Below are 21,083 nucleotides of genomic sequence, written 5' to 3' on the forward strand. Positions count from 1 at the left end.
GTGGGATTGCTGTTGGACAATTTGGGATGGGGAGCTGCAGTGTTCAGATTGGGTTTGCCTGTGGAGAGGGATGTCATGAGGATTGTGGGGAAGACTGTGTGCAGATTTGTGTGTGTGTGTGTGTGTGTGGGTGTTTAGTTGGGTGGAGGGGGAGATGATGTTTAGTCGGTGGTGGGCGAAGGTTCCTTAAGTTGGGGGAGATGCCCTGTGAGGAGGGTTGCTGTGGACCTGTACAATAACTACCCAAAATCTGGAAGCGGTTTTAATTCTTCTAACATTTCCTTGGTAGCTATTGATGTAACTGTCGTAACAATCCCGAGTTGTAATGGTTCCCAGTACAGGGAAATTACACATGGGAAGTTTGCAGTTCCCAGACAATTGTATTGTAATCCTGACCTGGGAACTTGTGGAGGATATTCCGAAATGCCTCTTTCGAGTTACACTGCCTTGGATCTGGGAAGCTGCGGCTCTAAAATAATTTGAGTTATATGACGTGATATATAAAATGGTGACATTTATTAGCTAGCTTGACTTCGTAATTTGATGGGCTGAAGGAACAAAGAAGTGAAATTTTCAATCCAAATGTATGACTCCAAAGATGTGCATGTTAAGTTGAAAGGCCATACTAAATTTCCCCTTAGTGTCAGGGAGATTAGCAGGTAAATACGTGGGGTTGCGGGGATGGGGCCTGGTGGGATTGTGGTCGATGCAGACTCAATGGGGAGAATGGCCTCCTTTTGCACTGTAGGGATTATATGATTCTGTCTAGACATAGTTTGCTAATGGGCAAAGTCAGTGTGCCCCATTTAGAACAATAGGCCCATATCTTCTGCAGAATGGCAATCTCTGTCGGATTGCTGCTCTTGACAAACTTACCCTCGCTGTAATTACACAGCCCCTGTCTTGCCCAACCTTTCATATACAGGCCGGGTGAGGTAGGAGTGTAGTGCACGTCTGGCTGCATTAGTGCAGAGTAACTTGGCTCAGTGAGGAATGTCCCCTTACATCAGCTATAGCTGATGTGAAGGAGATGTTTAAAGGGACAAGGGATTTACTGGAAGGGCTCAGTGTCAGAACCAGAGGGAAAGGGAGTGGGACTAGAAAGGTCAGAGCCGGAGACACGGGGGGGAGGTGCTGGTGATTCCTCTGCGAGGCTGGGTCTTATAGTTACTTTGGAGTTAGAAGGGACTTTTTTTCCTTCCAACTCTTTCAGAGAAACTATCAGGAATAACTGGCAGAACCATCCAAAGTTAGCAATTTAAATCATTTGTCGGTTGATTGTCAGTTAATTGTCCAGAGGAAGTTAACACTTTTGGGCAATTGCTGGATAAACCATTACGTGGGAACTTTCTGGAGGGATTCCCCAGCATATCATTGGGATGCCTGCCTGCCTGCCTGCCTGCCCCCCCCCCCCCCCCCCCACCCCCCCGCGCGCCAAATGCAACACTGGGGAACCTGAAAATTATGGGCTAAAATTAATTCTTCCCAAGATTGTAAGCCTTGAATGATGCATTTTGCTATCATGAGACACACATTCCAAGGCTACTGTAAATTTTCGCAAGGTGCAGATTTGGATTGTTGACACTCCATTAACATTTCATCTTATAGATTTTTATAAAACTTGTTTTTGTTCTCTTAGAGACATAATATACCAACTGGCATTGTGCAAACTTGCAAAATTGCAGTCAATCTTTTCTTTTGTGGACAAGTTAAAACTGGTCTGAATTCCTTTCATGTTTAATGGTACAACATTCCCTTAGAACTTCACATTCTTTTTTTAAATTAGTTGGTGAATTTCTCCTGAGGACAGACTTAAATAGTAATTATTTGAATATATGAATTTAAAAAATCTATGTGTATAATTTAAACAGATAGTTGTGAAGATGGATTTTGGCATTTCACGTTATAAATTCAAAAGTGTTGAAAGGTGAGTGTGTGAAAAATTCTGACCAAATGTACTGTTGTTAAAGTAAATGTAACCTATGATGTTCTTCAGCAATACATTAGGGGATAAAGTGTGCATCAATTGCATTAATCTAGTTTCTAATGGCATGGTTGAATTATATAGACTGTGTAACTAACCATGTTTGGCTGAATTAGAAGGTCACAAAATTCCACTGTAACTTCTACCTTTTATTAACAGATCTTTTCAAAAAAGTGGTTACTTGCTGTAACAAAAGTTGGTCAGGCAGGTAGGACTGATTAACCATTGTAAACAATCCAGGTATCCAGTTCTTTCATTTGTGGCTACAGTTGTTGAAGCCCTTCTATTCATTGGTAGGGCTCATAGAAGAGGTTTTATCTAATTATGAAAACAGAGCAATACAAGACTCTTTCAATCCACGCCATACCATCTTCAAGTAGACGAGCTGAAAAGAGAGATTTAATGACATTCTGACCTGAATTTGTGTTGAACGGTGTCCCAAACAGATTTAAAGTCCACAGGGGCTGTAAATGAATTAATCCTTGAAAGCCCTCAAAAGATGCCAGGAAAATTCTAGTACTGGAGGCAATTAATAAGACAAAAATCGCCTTTGTATGTGGATGTGACAAAACCTGTGAGGAGCTGCTCCTCTAATCACATGCTGTTCCTCTCCCATGCTTGCTGCTGATGGGCTCACTGAGTTTATCAGCATCAAACATGGGGATGAAACAGCTTGTGATTGGAGGAGCAGTGGAAAGTGAGTGACTGCATGAGCCTGAGTAGTTGAGGGCCTGGGGGCTGATATGTCATTAGAAAGAAAGTATTAACTTGAACCAGGTAGGAAGGCAAATGAAGGAGAGAGAGTTTATTTAACTTAATTTGATTCAAAGCTTTTCCAGTTGAGTTTAGGTGTCATGTTTCCCACAGTCCAAAGAAAAACCTTTATTTTTCTGCACAGATCATGAGTAGCACCCAGCAGGTAAACTTAACATCAGGCTGATTGCTATCTCGTCAAAGTCTTGGAGGTTGATACCCATGTCCTGAAATTCTGCAAGTACAAATAGGCAATGTGTTCATCTGAAGTTATTTTTTCTGCTACTTCAGAGAGAAAAGTTATCTTCAACATATGCCTCAAAAAGAGTGACCCTGACCATTTTGGGATGCTATCGAAAGCGAAAAGTCCCATTTGTTCTGAAAATGGAGTTTTTGCTCTGTTATCCATTCAAACGTCTATAACTCTAGAAAAACAACATAGATACCCAGGTTTTATTTCCAGTAAGAATGATTTTATTTTTAACTAACTAAAGAATAGGCATCCTATAGAATCAGAGTCTTCCATTTTTGTTTAGACAAGGCAGGCATCACAAATATTGAGAAAAAGCAAGTAATGTGGGTGAATGAGAAACTGGGAGCAGCCACAGCGTTTTCAAAATAAATGGTATTCAAGGGCAAATTTAAACCTATCAAAGGAATACTCAGCTGACTATGAGCCAGGAAATCTTGAAGTCAATGAATCCCTGGCAAATGAACATATGCAATTTCTAGCTTAAGGCATCATCAATTCAGGAGCTCTGGTAGAATGTTAGGGGAAGTATGTTGTGGGGGAGGGGGTAGTTGGTGAAATACAGCAAATACTACTGTGATAAACACTGTTAGCGGGATAATTTAACACTGAACAGTTTTATTTCATAAGAATTTGTATTTATGTCTTAATTTCATACACTGAATTACTTGAAATGAAGTATTTCTGTTAGAGCCAAATGTACAAGCATTTTGCCTAAACCAAGATCCTAAACAGTAATGAATAGCTTGCACTTTTATAGTGCTTTTTATGATGACCTTAGGACATTTCAAAATGCTTTAAAATCAGTGAAATACTTTGTAAGCGTAGTCACTGTTGAAATGAAGGAAACGTGATGAGGTAAATTGTCATGTATTTTAGAAGTGTCTAGGACTAGGGAGCATAATCTAAAAATTAGAACTTGATCTTTCCAGAGTGAAATTAGGAAATGCTATTTCATACAAACATAAATTTTAATCTCAGATTGAGATTTCTTAGGGTTCTGGAACCCCAAGGTATATTATGAAGCCAGGCTAGATCCCAACAATTTTTCTATATTAGTGTAAATGTGAGGATAGGATACTTTGCTCGAGAACTAATTCTACTGACAAATTAAGGATCTTTTGTCAAAACAAGCTTTACTCATAACACAATTTAACTAATTTAGTTAATCTCTAACAAAATGAAAAGCAGCTTATCTTTTAACAGCTGAACAATAGTTAAAATGAAAAGAAACAATTCTAATTTCTAAGTTATCATAATTTCGGTTCCAAATAAGCAGCAGTCCTCGTAAAATCTCAAATGCCACTTAAAGTACAGTTAGCAAACTCAGGCACCCAATATAAATTGGGTTAACAGCCTTGAAACTTTTAGAGAGATTTTCATTTTAAGAGCAGCTTACAGACTCTGTCTTTAAACAACCCGAGCTAGAAAACTGAACTCTAAACTGAAACCAAACCAGCCCCAAATCCTTGCTATAGACCTAGCTGTTCCCATTAATCACATTATCACATGACCCTACATATCTAAACAAAAACCCAAGCTTCCGTTTACTTAATCAAAAATTCCCCAGGGGACCTTTTCATCTATAAAGAAAAGTCCATTAGCTCTCTCCTAAATAAAAACCACATGGCTAAAATGAGTAATTATTCTTCTTTCTGAGCATCTCTACGGTATTGTGACTAATTTGATTTGTTCAATCCATATGCAGATTAAAATTGCCCATAATTACAGATGTTCCTTTATTGCATACATCTCTAACTTCCTGTTTAATGTAATTACCAACATCACCAGTACAGTCTGGGGGTCTATCTACAATCCCTACTAATGTGTTTTGCCCCTTGGTGTTTCCATGACTAGTGGCTGGTCACCCTAACCCACCAGAATGTCCTGTACCCACTCAGAAATCCTTGACCCTAGTATCAGGGAGGCAACATAGAATCTGGAGCTTTGTTTGCACCCACAGAAACGCCTATCCATTCCCTTTATAATTTAATTCCCTATAACTATTGCATTCTCATACTTTTTACTCCTTCCTTCTGTAATAGATCCGACATGGTGTCATGATTTTGGCTGTTGTAGCTTTCCTCTGAGAGGTCATTCCCCTCAACAGTATACAAAAGCAGCGCATCCGCTTTTGAGGGGAACGATCACAGGGGTAGAACTCAATATAAAACACTGTAGAGGAGGAATTCCTGGGCACAATCTTACAGCCCATTTATGCCACACTCCTGCAACGAGGTGAGGGAATTTGTCGGCTAGTCAAATCTTGGTTCACTGTGGCGGGATGGGAAAATCCCACTGGCATGAGCACTGGTAAGATTCTGGCCATGGAGTATACGTGAGATGGTTTCCTGGACCAATAAATTGAGAAATCAGCTGGAGAGTAGGCCATTTTAGATTGGGCTTTATGTGATGAGAAAGGAATAATTGGCCATCTAGTTGTGTAAGTCCCCTTGGCGATGAGTGACATGATAGAATTTTTCATCAAGATGGAGAAGGGTGTAGTTGATTCTGAAGCTGGGGTCCTGAACCTTAGTAAAGGAAACTATGATGATATGAGTCATGACTGGGCACGGATTGGGAAACGTTACTTAAAGGGTTGACGGTGGATAGGCAATGGCAGTCATTCAAGGAGTGCATAAGTTAACTGCAACAATTGTTTATTCCTGTCTGGCGCAAAAGTAAAACTGGAAACGTAGCCAAATCATGGCTTACAAGGGAAATCAGAGATATTAAGTCCAAGGGAGAGGCATACAAATTGGCCAAGAAAACAACAGACCTGAGGATTGGAAACAGTTCAGAATTCAGGAAAGGAGGGCCAAGAGACTGATTAAAAAGAGGAAAATGGAGTACTTGAGTAAGCTTGTGGGGAACATAAACACTGACTGAAAAAGCTTCCTGAAGTATGTGAGGAAAAAAAGATTGGTGAAGGCAAATGTAATTCTCTTACAATCAGAAACAGGGGAACTTATAATGGGGGAAAGAAATGGCTGACCAACTGAATTCATACTTTGGTTTCATCTTCATAAAGAAGGACAGAAATCGGATACCAGAAATGTTGGGGAGCACGGGTTTAGTAAGATGAAGGAACTGAAGGAGATCAGTATTTGTCAAGAAATGGTGAAGGGGAATTGATGAGATTGAAGGCCGATGGATCCTAAGAGCCTGATAATCTGTATCCCAGAGCGCTTAAGGAAGTGGTTGGAGAATAGTGGATGCATTGCTGATCATCTTCCATGGTTCTACAGACTCTGGAACACTTCCTATAGAATGGAGGGTAACTAATGTAACCCCACTATTCAAAAGGGAATGTAGAGAGAAAACAGGGAATTATAGATCAGTAAGCCTGACATTGATAGGGGGAAAACTCTAGAGTCCATTATCAAAGATTTTATAGCAGAATACTTGGAAAACAATGACAGGATTGAGCAGAGTCAGCATGGGATTAATGAAAGAGAAATCATGCTTAACAAATCTACTGGAATTCTTTGAGGATGTAACTAGAGTTAATGAAAGGGAACCAGTGGATGTGGTTTATTTGGACTTTCAGAAAGCTTTCAGTGAAGTCCCACCGAAGACATTAGCATGTAAAATTAAAACATTGATTTAGGGTAGTGTATTGAGATAGATAGAAAATTGGTTGGCATACAGGAAACAAAGAGTAGGAATAAACGGTCTTTTGCCAAATTCAGGCAGTGACTAGTGGGGCACCACAGGGATCATTGCTGAGACCCCAGCTATTTACTATATAAATGATTTTGATTAGGGCATTAAATATATCTCCAAATTTGCAAATGACACAAAGTTGGTTGGGAGGGTGAGCTGCGAGCAGGATGCAAAGATCCCTCAGTGTGATTTGGACAAGTTGGGCAAATGATTGGCAGATGCAGTATAGTTTGGATAAATTTAAGGTTATCCACTTGGGAAGGAAAATTACTACATGGCCATAAATTAGGAGAGGGGAATGTGCGATGAAATCTGGGTGTCCTCGTACGCCAGTCACTGAAGGTAAGCATGCGGACGCAGCAGACAGTAAGAAAGGCAAATGGTACATTGGCCTTCATTGTGAGAGAATTCAAGTACAGGAGAAGGAATGTCTTGATGCAATTATACAGGGTCTTGGTGAGGTCACACGTGGAACAATGAGTGCAGTTTTGGTCTCCTTATCGGTGGAAGAATGTCCTTGCAATAGAGGGAGTGCAGAGAAGGTTTACTAGTCTGAGTCCTGGGATGACAGGACTGACGTATGAGGAAAAATTGAGTCGGTTAGGATTGTATTTGCTGGCATTCAGAAGAATGAAGGGGGATCTTATAGAAATCTATAAAATTCTACTGGACTTGATGGAATAGATGCAAGAAGGATGTCTTCGATGGTGGGGTGACCAGAACCAGGCATCCCATTCTGAGAATATTGGGTAGATCGTTTAGGACAGAGATAAGAAAAAATTTCTTCACCCTGTGAATGGTCAGCCAATGGAATTTGCTACTACAAAATAGTTAAGGCCAAAACATTGAATATTTTCAAGAAGCATTTAGCTACAGCACTTGAGATGACAGGAAACAAAGGATATGAGGAGAAGGCAGGATCAGGTGATTGAGTTGGATGATCAGTTATGACCATAATGACTGGAGCAGCAGGCTCAAAGGGTAGAATGGCCTCCTCTTTTTTCTATATTTACCCAGTTGAGAGTTTGGTTGCTAGCAACCTGCTTGTGGTAATGTTCCTCTTTAGAGGGCAAACTCTTGAAAATCAATTGGGCTAGATCAGGAGAATCCGAGAGCTGAATGTGGATTTTCCTCACCAGTTAGGGGTCTGGAGTCGTAGAGCACAGTAGCCATTATCTCTCTGTACATAGTTATTTACTTTAACAAGCTGTTCATTTGTTAATTTACTTGGTGCTCGCCTGTCTTTGTAAAATACTACATTTGGCGATGAGGATGAGTCGGAGTGCCTCCCTACTGCTACAGATATCGGGACAGAACACCTCTTGTATAATTCTTCTTGAATTTGATTTTGATTTGATTTATTATTGTCATATGGATTGATATACAGTGAAAAATATTGTCTCTTGTGCACTATACAAACAAAGCATACTGTTCACAGAGAAGAAAACGAGAGGGTGCAGAATGTAGTGTTACAATCATGACCAGGGTGTAGAGAAAGATCAACTTAATGCAAGGTAAGTCCATTCAAAAGTCTGACAGCAGCAGGAAAGAAGCTGTTCTTCAGTCAGTTGGTACGTGTCCTCAGACTTTTGTATCTTTTTCCCTAACTCGTTCAGCAGTCTGTGTCAGATTGCCTCTTTTTGGGAAACTAGACCCATTTGACCCTAACACGGAGCAGTGGATGCAAATATTGAATGCCTGCTGTGTTTTTAAGGCCAATTAAATGGCTGGAGGGGGGAGGGGAAATGGGAATGGGGAGAAGCAGTGTGCAATCCTATTAACAGCCTACAGGGTCCGACCTATAGCCTGATGAGGAAATGACTTCTCCAGTCATCCCCGAGGAATTTGTGGAATTAATTAAGGGTCACCTGAAGCCCTTGGTGATAATGCAATGACATAAATTTAATTTGTGAGAAAAGCTCCAAAGGGAGTCAGTAGCAGTGTTTGTGACATGCCTAAGCCAATTGGCTGAACAGTGAGAGTTCATTTCTGCACTAAACAGCATGCTGAGAGATTGGCTAGTCAGTGGTGTTGACGTGACTATACAAAATAAATTGTCAGCGTAGGCAGAGATTACTTTAAAGAAGGTATTTGAATCGCCCCTGTTCTAGAAAGTGCTGACAGGAGGGTAATGAAGCAGCAGAGCGTACAAGCAAGTGAGATCCACCAGACTTAGCGGGAAACTGCTGTTAGTTGAGGCACCAAGGAGGAGGGTGCAGAAAGTAATGAACAAAAGGCCTGGAGCAAAAGAGTACAGATGTACAGGAAATTCAGTCTACAGGCTAGGAGCAATGAAGAATGCCACCAGTGTGGGAGAGATCACACCCAGGAGAGGTGAATTCAGGGAAGCTACGTGTTCTGCTTGCAGTAGGAGGGGGCACATTAGGAGCAATTGCAAGACTAAGCAGAGCCTACCGAGGGGCCAGTACACAGTGCTGAAAATAGCCCTGAAAACAATCCTGAAGCATGAAGGTTAAACAACGTTGAGGTGGACAAGATGGCCCCAATTATGATTGTGTTGACGGTAAACAGAATGGAGGTGGACATGGGTGCCTGTGCTACAGTTGTAAATGAACAAATGTATCATAATATACAAAGGGGTTCAACCCATCAAGTTTAGAAGCATGATTGCCAGATTAGCAACATGTACTGGGGAAACTTTAAGGCTACTAGGAATAACAAACCCTTAAGTACCGGCATTGGTTCTCTCAGCCACCTCTAATAGTACTAAGTGGCAGTGACAAAATCGCATGGACATACGGCTGTCAGAACTGTATATAGAAGCTGCCAGGCCTGTGCTTGTACACAAGAATTTTGTTAAGAGTTTCTACCCAAGTGCAGAGTTTTGTTGTTGGCAACCCACAAATGCAAACAAGGTTATAAAGAAAATGATAGTATTTCCCATGGGCAAAAATAAAACAATCAAACTTGCCTTTTTAGTAAAAGCACTTTTGCATAGAATGTTACATTTGTTTTAGTTTGGAAGCATAAGCTGCTTTAGAAAGATTTTTTTTGTTTCAAATCAGGACTTGTTTAGAAGCAGTTAAATCTGTGTCAAATATTTAATTCCAAAATAACAACGCTGGAATACTTGTTTTATTCAATCTTTTACTGTGCCTGTTCTGTATACTTCCAGATGTCATTGGCAGCTAAGGACAAAGTCTAGGAGTCATTTACCAGAATTTCAGGCAATTCACTGAGGTTTACAGCTCAGGCTTTGCGAGGAGTTCAGAATATAGTAATTTCCTTCCAGAGGAAGTGACCACACAGTGTTGGTATGCAATCTAAGCAAAGGAGTTCTTTCTGTTCAGCTCAGTAAAAAGAGCAGAGCCAGACTGGGCTGCGAAAAATGCATCAGTTTACAGTAGTCCCAGTAAAAGACCAGCATAAATCGGACTATGATAGTTTGGAAGGCACAACCTTAGTTGATTATAGAGAGGCTGGACATTGTTCAGGAGACTCAAATGACACAGTAAGCTTTGACGGTAAGTTGTGAAAACTTGAGTCTCTTTTCAGCTACTTCTCTGTTCTGCTAACTTGCCTTGCCCTCCCACTCCAAAAATCACCCAAATTGTCCATAAGCTGAGTGTTGATGAGGTATAAAATCGAACAAAAAGTAGCTAGGGTTGCATAGTTTCGTTTTTCAAGGTTTCTTCTTTGTTATCTATTAGTTTGAAGTGTGCTGAATGTAGCTTCAGTTTTCAGCCATCCTCTTTTGTGTCGTCTGTGGTAAACTTGGGAATAGTGTAAGGATGAATTCAAGTGAGGTCATGAACAGCTTCTTTCTAATGTAAGTGGAATGTGAAACAACAATATGAGCTGCAATCTGTTTTTAAGTTAATTAAGTAGTGTATTTTTTTGTACACGATGTTCCTTGCATGCGTTAAGCTTTATATACGAAATGTAAAAGCAAGTTTGTGGTGTACGTAGAGAAAGAGTTACTCATGTATTCTGTTTCATATTAGAAGAATGTACTTTGTACTTTGTTTAACATAGAAATAATGCTATTGCACTAATAGTGCATGGATGTTGGTTAAAGCTGTATTTCTGCACCATGACAAAAGTTCACAGTATTTTAGCCAGGCACATTGGGTGCCACTGGTTTACAGGAAAAACGTCACTGTAGAAATTGAGCAGATTGGGTATGCAGTCAGTTATGATGCGAGATTTATTTCTTGTGAACTACATGTCTCTGGTCTATTTATACAGTAGCTGTAATGAATGCTTATTTGTTTTTGAAGAATGCTATGGGCTGTGCTTAAATATTTTCACTAATGTAAGCTTTTTCTTTGTTAATGACTTTGGTTTGTGTACAGAAAGACTGCTTTTGGTTATAAAAGTGCTTAATGCATTTGTAATGCATTGAATTTGATAGTGATATCTGCCTTCATGTAATGGTAATTCGTCAGAAATTGAAATATTTGGGTAAATGTGGAATGCTACAAATTCTTGACTGCTGTAGACCCATTCTCTTATTCTAATAATGACACTTGTTCTTGTATTCTTGAGTGGACTCACGCTGTACCTACTTCCATTTGTTTGCTAGAAAGATCTGCTAGACTAATGACTCCTTGTGACTTGGGTTAGACTTAACGTCCAGATTGTCCAGTAGCCGGATAGTTGGAGACTCCTAAGATGCATGAGAGGGCGCCTTAGAATTTCCATTGCAATGACTCAATGAGAATTGGCTGTGAAGTTTTTTAGTTTCCTTTCTACAACTCCCCTGCTCTTTTTTCCTGTTTTGAGTTGGAGACTCCCCTCCCTCCCTCTCTCCCTCCCTCCCTCCCTCCAGCTAGCTCCCCCTACCCCCTCCCTACCCCCCTCCCCCCTCCCTGCAGCTAGCTCCCCCCTCCTCCCCACCCCTCCCTCCCTCCCTACCCCTCCCTCCCTCCCTACGCCTCCCTCCCTCCCTCCCTGCCCCCCTCCCTCCCTCCCCACCCCTCCCTCCCTCCCTCCCTCCCTCCCTACCCCCCTCCCTCTCCCTCCCGTCCTGCTCCTCCCCCCTCCCCCTCCCATCCTGCTCCTCCCCCCTCCCCCTCCCCACCCTCTGCCCCTTCCTTCCCTCCCTCCCTCCCTCCCTCCGATTTGCATGATGAAATGAGCTACATCCTGTTTTTATCACAGCTTGGTACGTCCAAGACTGCAAGAAACTACAAAGGGTCAAGAAAGAATGCTTTCTCTGGTGCATTTGTAAAAGTTGGTGAGAGTCATAACGGAATTCTCTTCACCTCCTAAGAAAGCAGAGGCGTTGGTGGGCTTTCTTAACTATGGCATTGGCGTGGAGGGACCAGGGCAGGTTGTTGGTGATCTGAACACCTACAAACATGAAGCTCTTGACCATTTCCACTTCATCCCAATTTATGTAGTTCTCCACTGCACTTCCTGAAGTCAATAACTATCTCCTTCATTTTGCTGATATTGAGGGAGAGATTATTGTTGTCGCACCATTTCACCAGATTCTCTTTTTCCTATACTCCATCTCATCATTGTTTTGAGATCTGACCCACTACGGTGATGTCATCAGCAACCTTGAAAATCGAGTTGGAGGGGAATTTGGCTACACATTCATAGGTGTATGAAGTTTATAGTAAAGGACTGAGGACACAGCCTTGTGGGGCACCGGTGCCGAGGATGATCATGGAAGTATTGTTGCCTAACCTTACTGATTATAGTCTGTGGGTTAGTAAGTCTAGGATCTAATCACAGAGGGAGGAGCCGAGCCCCATGTCTTCCTCCATGAGAAAAGGTATGATCATTGTTCATTTGGTACGATTTGTACTCAGATAATGGAAAAAAAAGAATATCTCAATGGGTTGCTTTACTTGTGTTGAAGCAGAACAGTTCCTCAGTATCATGTCATTCATCCTGAGCAGATCAAGTCTCTCCTTCAATCTCTTTTTTTTGGCGTCTGCTTCCAAAAGCTTGCCAGTCTTTCTTAACCTCTTCTTGAAAAAACTCCCACTCTATCACAAAGTTGGCTACTTTCACAGACGTTTTTAAAATTCATTCGTGGAATGAAGCTGTCACTGGGATGTTCAGCATTTATTGCCTATCCTTAGTTGCCCTTGAATGGGATGGTGAGCCGCTTTTTTGAACATAATTGACTGGTTTGCTCAGCCTTTTCAGAGGGCAGCTAAGAGTCAACCACATTATTTGGGTCTGGAATCACATACGGCACAGACTAGGTAAGGGTGGCAGGTTTCCCTCCCTGAAAGACATTAATATGCCAAATGGATTTTTACAGCCAATTGTTTCATGTTCACCAAACTGAAAGTGACTTTTTTATTCCAGCTTTATTTAATAAAAGTTAAATTCCCCTAATTAGATTCCTGGGGCGAAGGATTTGCTTCAAGAGGAAAGATTGAGTAGATCAGGTCTATACTCAATTGAATTTAGAAGATGAGAAGTGACCTTTGTGGTATATGTGTATGTTGTATGTTGGGTTTAGAGTGTGGACTGTCTCTTTAAGAGTGTTGGTCAGGTGACTCCTGGGCAAGGAGCTCTGCCCCTTCGATGAAGAGAGAGAGAGCTGGATACCTTATACAGAGTGCTCCATTGCTAACCTGGCAACGAATAACATAGGCAATGACCTAGTTGTATCGGTTTTCTTAAAGACCATAGGGAGCAAGACCTTCACTGTTTTGAGAAGCTTGGTACAACCTGAGAAACCAGCAGAGAAGAGTTACCAAGAATTGTGCGATGTATTAAAAGCTTACTTCGTTCCCAGCCATTGATGGTTACGGTGTGTTTCCAATTCTATGAGACCAACTCAAAGAGAGTCCATTGCAATTCTGTCGTACGATTGTATTCACCGGAGTTTAGAAGAGTGAAAGGGGATCTCATAAAAACTTATAAAATTCTAACAGGGTTAGACAGGCTAGAATCAAAAAGAATGTTCCCAATGGTGGGGAAGTCCAGAACTAGGGGTCATAGTTTGGGGATAAGGGGTAAATCTTTTTGAACTTAGGTCAGGAGAAATTTCTTTACTGAGAAGGTGGTGAATGTGTTGAATTCACTCCCACAATTTAGTTGAGGCCAAAATGTTGTGTGATTTCAAGAAGAAATTAGATATGGCTCTTGGAGTTAAAGGAATCAAGGAATATGGGGGAAGGAGGATCAGGATATTGAATTTGATGATCAGTCATGATCAAATAAATGGCAGTGCAAGCTTGAAGAGCTGAATGGCCTCTCCTGCTTCTAGTTTCTATGTAATTCGTGGCAACTCTAAAGAGACTGGCAGAATACTGCAAGTTTGGAAATGTGCTCCAAGGTGTCTTGCGGGACTGCCTGGTTTGTGGCCTCCGGCATGATGCCTTCCAGCAGGAGTTATTGACTGAAAAGAAGTTACAGTTTAAGTCTGCATTACAGATCGCAACATCTATGGAATTGGCTGCCACAGAAGCAGAGCAGTTGGCAGTCAAGGTAAGGCACACAAGATAGCGGAAGCCCCACAGGTTTTAGCGCTGCAAGCAGAATGCTGCTGATATGACCACACGGAGGCAAATTGCTGGACATGAGAGGCTCAATGTCACAAGTGCATGGAATTGCTGGCTGCAACTAAGGCCAGAGATAGGAAAACAAATAAAGTCCATGTTGCCAGCCATGGCGAGGATAGGGAGTTAACTGGGTCTGCAGGGGAAGCAAACAGTCCAGAGAAGCAAGAGTTCGACTGAACATTCTGTCGGTACAAGATTGATTTTCCCCCTAAACTTGGAAGGGAAAACCATGAAAATGGAAATTGATATGAGGGCGGTGGTGTCCTTGTTACTCAAATCAGTTTACAGTGAGAAGTTAAAAACCTTGCCGTTGAAACCTGCCAAGATCGCATTATGATCATATACAGAACAAGTGGTTTCCCTCAAGGGTTATGTACTGGTGACTGTACAGTTGAGGGATTAACGTGCAGAATTGTCACTATGCGGTGAAAGGCATCTGCATTATTCTGATGCGCTTGGTTGCAGAAGTTGAAATTGAACTGGGGCATGGCTAATAAGCTGGCAGACTCGAGCATAAGTTTACAAGATGTTTCGGAAAAAATTAAATATGTCATTCAATGAACTCTTGAAGGGATGAAGGGTGTCAAGGTTAAATTACGGCTGAAGCTGGATGATTGTTCAAGGAGCACGTCAGGGACTGTTGCCATTAAGCCTAAGGTTGAAGCTGAATTGGAATGGCTGATGGATCTGGAGGAGTTGGAAGCAGTAAATGGGCACCCCAATTGTTCCAGTTTTGAAATCAGACAGATCAGTGAGAATCTGTGGGGATTTTAAAGTGATAGTAAACCCAGCCCTGTCTGCAGACCAATACCCGCTTCCTCTCATTGAGAAACTGTTCAGTGGCCTGGCAAGAAGAAAGAAATTCTCTAGAATAGACCTATCACAGGTCTGTATGCAGATGGAAATAATGAAGGATCCACAGCCACCGCCAGTGAAAGTCACAGGCCTTTTTTGTTATAAGCAGCTTTTTTTTGGCATTATGTCAGCTCTGGCTCTGTTCCAGATGAGCACAGATCACATCTTGAGTATCACCTGGATGATATTTTGGTCGCAGGTTCAGTGTAGGAGGAGCATTTAACGAACCTGGAGCACACCTTGAATAAGTTACAAGAGCATGGCCTACAAGTCAAGAAAGAGAAATGTGAGTTCTTTAAGGACACAGTTGAGTACCTAGATCAAGTAATTTATGGCAATGGGTTATACAAGGCATCTAAGAAGATGGAGGCCATCATGAAGGCCCCAACACCAGAAAATGTGTCCCAACTGAGGCTGTTTTTGGGACTTATTAATTACTATGGCAAGTTTGTTCATGATCTGCCAACAGTGCTGAAACCGATTGTACAGGTTTCTTGGAAAAGGGCAGCTGTGGAAGTGGAAAAAGAATGTGCGGAGGTCCATTTGGCAGTAAAGCAGGCCTTAGAAATTGGACTGCTAGCGGCTGGAGGTTGTGGCTATGAAGTCCATGTTGACGAAGTCCACAATAGTTAAACTCAATGAAAGATTTGCCCAATTCGGTAATCCAGAACAAGTGATCAGTGACAAATTTCCCTGGTTTGCGCCACAAGATTTTGGTGAATGCATATAGCAGCACAAAATCAGACCTGATGTCAACAGCATATCACCTGGTGAAAATGGTCTGTTGGAACGATTTATTTGGACCTTGAAACAATCTGTGAAGTAATTGCAATGGATGGGATTGCTAGGATGGTGAATAAACAATTTTCTGATTATGTACTGCAGTGGTCCATAGATGGCAACCTAGTGTTCACTGGCTTTGTTGATGTTCAACCAGAAATTGAGAACTATGCTTTGACCTGCTGCTGCGGCCGGAGGAGACCCGAGAGCTGGTTGAACAGAACCAAGAAGGACAGGTGGCCAGAAGAGCAGGAAGTGCAAAGTTGAGGACATTTCAGAAAAGGGAATTTGTTCTGGCCAGATTATATTTCTGGGGAGAAGCAGATACTGGCTACCATTGTTCCACAAATGGGACCATTGTTCCACAAATGGGACCTTTGTCCTGCGCAGTACAGACCAAGGATGAACTGGTTTGGAGAAATGATGCTGACCAGTTTGTTGCAGCATTGTGTCAAAAGTGGGAAGCCCCACAAGAAATGGGAAGAACCATCCATGTTAGACCCAGTGCGGTTGCCTGAGCCTAGTATTCCAGAGTCAGAGTCGGTCTCCCAAGGGAGAAAGTAGCATCAATGGCACCACCACCCATGGTCCATCAGAGAGATACCCTCATGCTAAGCAACTGGAACTTCCAGAATCCCAGGAGACTATTCAGGAAGAGGTTCCTGAAACGAGGAAACAGCCTCTACAAAACTGCCATCACTTGATAGACTCATTATATCCATATGACCTGCTTGAAGGAACTTTATGATGGGGACTGTGGCAGTTACATTGCTGTGTATAAATAGTCTTCGTTATATGTGTATGTTTTCTTCCTTATTTGTATATATGTTTAGATTGGGGAAGCTTTGGATTAGAGGGGAAGGAATGTCACATATCTTTATATCTTTTTAGTTTTATTTAATTAAATTTAAATTCTCCTAGTTAGATTCCTGAGGAGTAGGATTTGTCTTAAGAGGAAACATTAAGTAGACTAGGTCTATACTCAATTGAATTTAGAAGAATGAGAGTGATCTTTGTAACATATGTATATATGTTGGGGTTAGGGGTGCAACCTGCCCCTTTGAATGTGGATCAGGTTGTCCCTGGGCAAGTAGCTCCACCCAGTATGGGACCCAGTTGGGCAGTCTGAGATTCAACTGTGGAACAAAGCACACTTCTAATAAAGAGCTCCCAGAGTTCAAGTTACCAAGCCTACTTTGCCATACCCTTAGTCCAGCTTATTGAAACATATATGATTCTGAGGGTAAAAAGAAAGAAATCTTCAAAATAAAATCTTGTTTAAGATGGAGTTTTTTTTAAAATTAATTCGTGGGGCATGGACATTCCTGGCTGGTCAGCATTTATTGTTCATCCCTGATTGTCCTTGGAAGGCAGTTGAAAGTCAACCACATTGCTGTGGCTCTGGATTCACATGTTGGCCAGACCAGGTAAGGATAGTGGATTTCCTTCCTTAAAAGAAATGAGTGAACCAGATGGGTTTTTCTGACAATCGACAATGGTTTTATGGTCATCAGTAAATTCTTAATTCTGGATATTTTTAACATATTAAAAGAATATTCAAATTCCACCATCTACCATGGTGAGGTTGGAACCTGGGTCCGCAGAAAATTAACTGAGTTTCTGGATGAATAATCTAGCGATAATACCACTAGGCCATCGCCTCCCTGAGAAGGAATTTCTTCAGAGGTCTTTATTCTTTGGAATTTTCTAGTCCTGAGAGTAGTGGAGGCTCAGTCATTGAATTATGTTCAAGGCTGACTTTGTCAGAATTTTGATCTACAAGAGAGTTGTGAGTTATGAAGCCAGGCAGGAAAGTGAAGTTAAGACCACAATCGGACTGGCCATGATCTTATTGAAAGACAGAGCTGACTTGAGGGGCAAAGTGGCCTACTATTTCTCCTAATTCTTACGCTCTTATTTTTTGCCATGGTTTTGAGTTTTGTCTTCCGGTCGTTGGTCCTGGCCTCCCTGGATTATTAATTCAGTACTATAACTACAATGCTACAGTACCCTCTAATACATTGAATACCCTGATAAACTAATGAATTGCAAATTATTTTAGTAACTTAGTGAAGAAATTGATGAGCATATCTTGTCTAGATATCTCCATTTTAAACTTGTGAAAATATACATTGCTTTGAAAATAATCCTTACTCCAACTCCCTTATATGGTAAAAGTTAAATCATTTAGACAAATGACAGAAACCTAAACTATCCAGAAATCTCAGATGTAGATTAAGACCCATCAACTTTCCACTGTGTTCTTGAAGTTTGACTTTTGTTTACTTTGTAAAATTTGTGTAATAGTTTGTGCGTGTGTTTAAGTGTATTCTGCTCATGTCTGGAAGACCTACCTTTCCACCGGCAGCATTTCTGTATCCTGTTGTGTTGAATTGCAGAAATGACCTGCCTTGGAGGTAGTTTGTATATTGACATGAATAGTTTTTAACTTTTTCTGTGTAGGTAAGAAACTGAAAAACGGAAAGCGTATTTTATTGCTGACCTGCAAAGCAGTCTTGTTACCCAGTTTTAATAGTCATGTTATAATATGAGAATTTCATACACAATTGTTCATTATAACTAGGAAATTTCAAGCATTCCCCAAAAAGTGGTTGCTGCCTGTGGTTTGAAGGTTTTTTAAAATGCATTGTTGTTTCATCCAACAGACATTTGCTCCTACCATTTTTCCACTCAATATCTATAATTTATACATTCTAAATTATATTCCGGTTAAGCAACAGATAATTTTTCTAATGTGAATGTCAAATGGTATTGAGCACCTAACATTTTTATGTTGATTCCCATCTGAGAGAAACTAGTGAAATAACTTGTGGGTGCAAATCCAATTGGTAGGTCAGGAATTAATTTGTTTGGAACTCATTCTTTTGTTATGCTTGCTTCTTTGTATTTCCTGAAAATGTGCTGCTTTTGACTTTGCCATTCAATCAACATTTTTTGGGAGCAGAAATATTCAGTCCTTCAAGTTTCTTCAACCATTCAATTCAATTGCTTCTGATCTGTATTTTAACTCCATCTATCCATCTTGGTTCCATTGCCCTCCGTACACTTCACTAGCAAAAATCTATTAATGCCAGCTTTGAAATTTTCACATAATCTGGTTTCAACAACTCTTTGGAGGAGAGTGTTCCAGATTTCCATTACCTAATGAATGAAGAAGTATATCATGACAATGCTCCTGAATGACCTTGCTCTAATTACAAAGTTATACTCTCATTCTGGGCTGTTTCATCAGAAGAAATTATTTCTCTGTATTTACCCTATAAAATCCTTTAGATGTCTTAAGCACTTCATTTAGATTGCCCTTTATTGTTCCAGATTCAAGTGATTACAATGCTAAAATATACAGTTATCTGAAAAATTTAGCTCTGGTTTTATTCTGGTATATCTGTATTGCATTGCCACCAAGATCAGTATGTTCTTTGAGGTGCAGTACCCAGAACTTGAATGTATTATTCCAGGTGAAGTCTAAGCAGAGCTCTGTACAGCTGCAACAGAGACTATTTCCTTGGGTGAATGTAGCTGTTAGGAGGGGGCATAACTTTAAGGTTCATGGTGGGAGATATAGGAGGGATGTCCGAGGTAGATTCTTCACTCAGTGTTTGGAGTGTGGAATACACTGCCTGCTGTGATTGTGGAGTCGGACACTTTAGGAACTTTCAAGCAGTTATTGGATAGGCGCATGGAGCACATCAGAATGATGGGGAGTGGGATAGCTTGATCTTGGGTTTAGGCATAGCTCGGCACAACATTGAGGGCCGAAGGGCCTGTACTGTGCTATACTGTTCTATGTTCTATGTAACATGATGCTTGTCGTGTTATGTTCCAGCTTTCTCAAGATAAAGGCCACTATTCCATTAGTTGCTTTATTAGCTGGCAGTGTCAGGGTGCAACTTGGCATTTTCAGATTAGTACTGCCAGGCTGAAAGTGCTAGATTAGCAATACCCAGCCACACCACCGACCACCGGGAGGCTTTTGTGGCCCCCCACAGCATGGCCGTCATGGCTGGTCTCTGTTTGTGCAGACTAGTAGTGATTGTTACCGAGTCCTTTCTCGCTGCGTCCAAGGATTGGAAAATCCTGGGAGCAGAGAAGATTTAACCGTGTACAGACTATGCACATTTAAATGTTTGTTTAAATATATTGATCTGGTTCCTGGTGTTATTGGGTGGGAACCAGATTACATCTGGGAACAGTGGGTAGGAAGATACTGATGAGGTTTGGTGCCGCCACAAAACACGCTAAACCATTTACCTGCAATTCTCTGGACCCGCTCTACTAACACATTCTGTACCAGGCTCGACGCAACCAAAAAATCGCAGCCAATAGGGAACCAAAACTGCTCACCAGTACCTTGTACAGTTGCAGCAAGACTTCCCTACTCTTTTATACACCAACCCCCTTGAAATAAGGGTCAACATTCCATTAGCCTTCCTGATTATCTGCTGTACCTGTGTGCTAGTTTCTGTGTTTTGATACAAGTAGCCCCAAGTCCCTTTCTATTGCAACTTTCTGCAGTTTGTCCCCATTTAAATAATAGTGTCCTTGTGTTCTCCCTTCCAAAATGAACAAATTCACATTTTCCACATTATACTCGATTTGCCAACTTTTTACCCACTTACTTAACCTGTCAATGCCTCTTTGTAAATTATTTATATCCCTTTACAGCTTGCCTTCCCACCTATTTTTGTCATCTGAAATTTGGCTACAAAACATTTGCTTCCTTCCTCCAAGTCATTAGTGTACATTGTAAACAGTTGCAGTCTTCGCATTGATCCCTGTGGAACTCCACTGGTTACAGGTCACTAACCTGGAAAAGAACCCCTTATCCCAGCTTGGTATTTCCTGCCATTAGCCAATTCTCTGTTCACGCCAATATACTACCTCCAACAACATGGGCTGTTATCTTATGAATTTACTTTTTGTGAGGTACCTTGTCGAAAGCCTTCTGGAAGTCCAAATACAACACTGGTGCCCTCAGTCCATTCTGGTTGAAACTTCCTCAAAAAGCTCTAATAAATTAGTCAGACACAATTTCCCTTTCATCAAGCCATGTTGACTGCTTGATTAAATTATGATTTTCCAAATATGATTTTCCAACAATAAATGTTAGTCTAATCAGATGAAAGTTACCTGCTTTTTGACACCCTCCATTTGCCATTCATTGGCCAGTGGGCTGACTTAATGGCAGAAGGAGTTTAATTTGGATAAATGTGAGATGATACATTTTGGTAGATCGAATCAGGGCAGGGCCTACTCAGTTAATTGTGGGGCATTAGGG

At 41.1% G+C, this 21,083-nt stretch overlaps 1 protein-coding gene across 2 annotated transcripts in view; it reads left to right on the forward strand.

The window, feature by feature from the left end:
- Nucleotides 1-21,083, forward strand: part of slc12a4 (solute carrier family 12 member 4) — a 160,480-nt gene that overhangs the window by 24,136 nt on the left and 115,261 nt on the right. Inside the window, exon 1 of one of the 2 annotated variants that reach the window (XM_080187025.1) lies at nt 9,937-10,138. The exons of the other annotated variant lie outside the window; for it this stretch is intronic. Coding sequence (XP_080043151.1) covers nt 10,003-10,138 — 136 coding nt within the window. The 5' untranslated portion in view covers nt 9,937-10,002. Of the gene's footprint in view, nt 1-9,936; nt 10,139-21,083 lie in introns of those variants that run through there. 2 annotated transcript variants of the gene reach the window in all.

Source organism: Carcharhinus amblyrhynchos, chromosome 4 (assembly GCF_965287045.1).
Source record: "Carcharhinus amblyrhynchos chromosome 4, sCarAmb.v2.hapA, whole genome shotgun sequence".
NCBI lineage: Eukaryota > Metazoa > Chordata > Chondrichthyes > Carcharhiniformes > Carcharhinidae > Carcharhinus > Carcharhinus amblyrhynchos.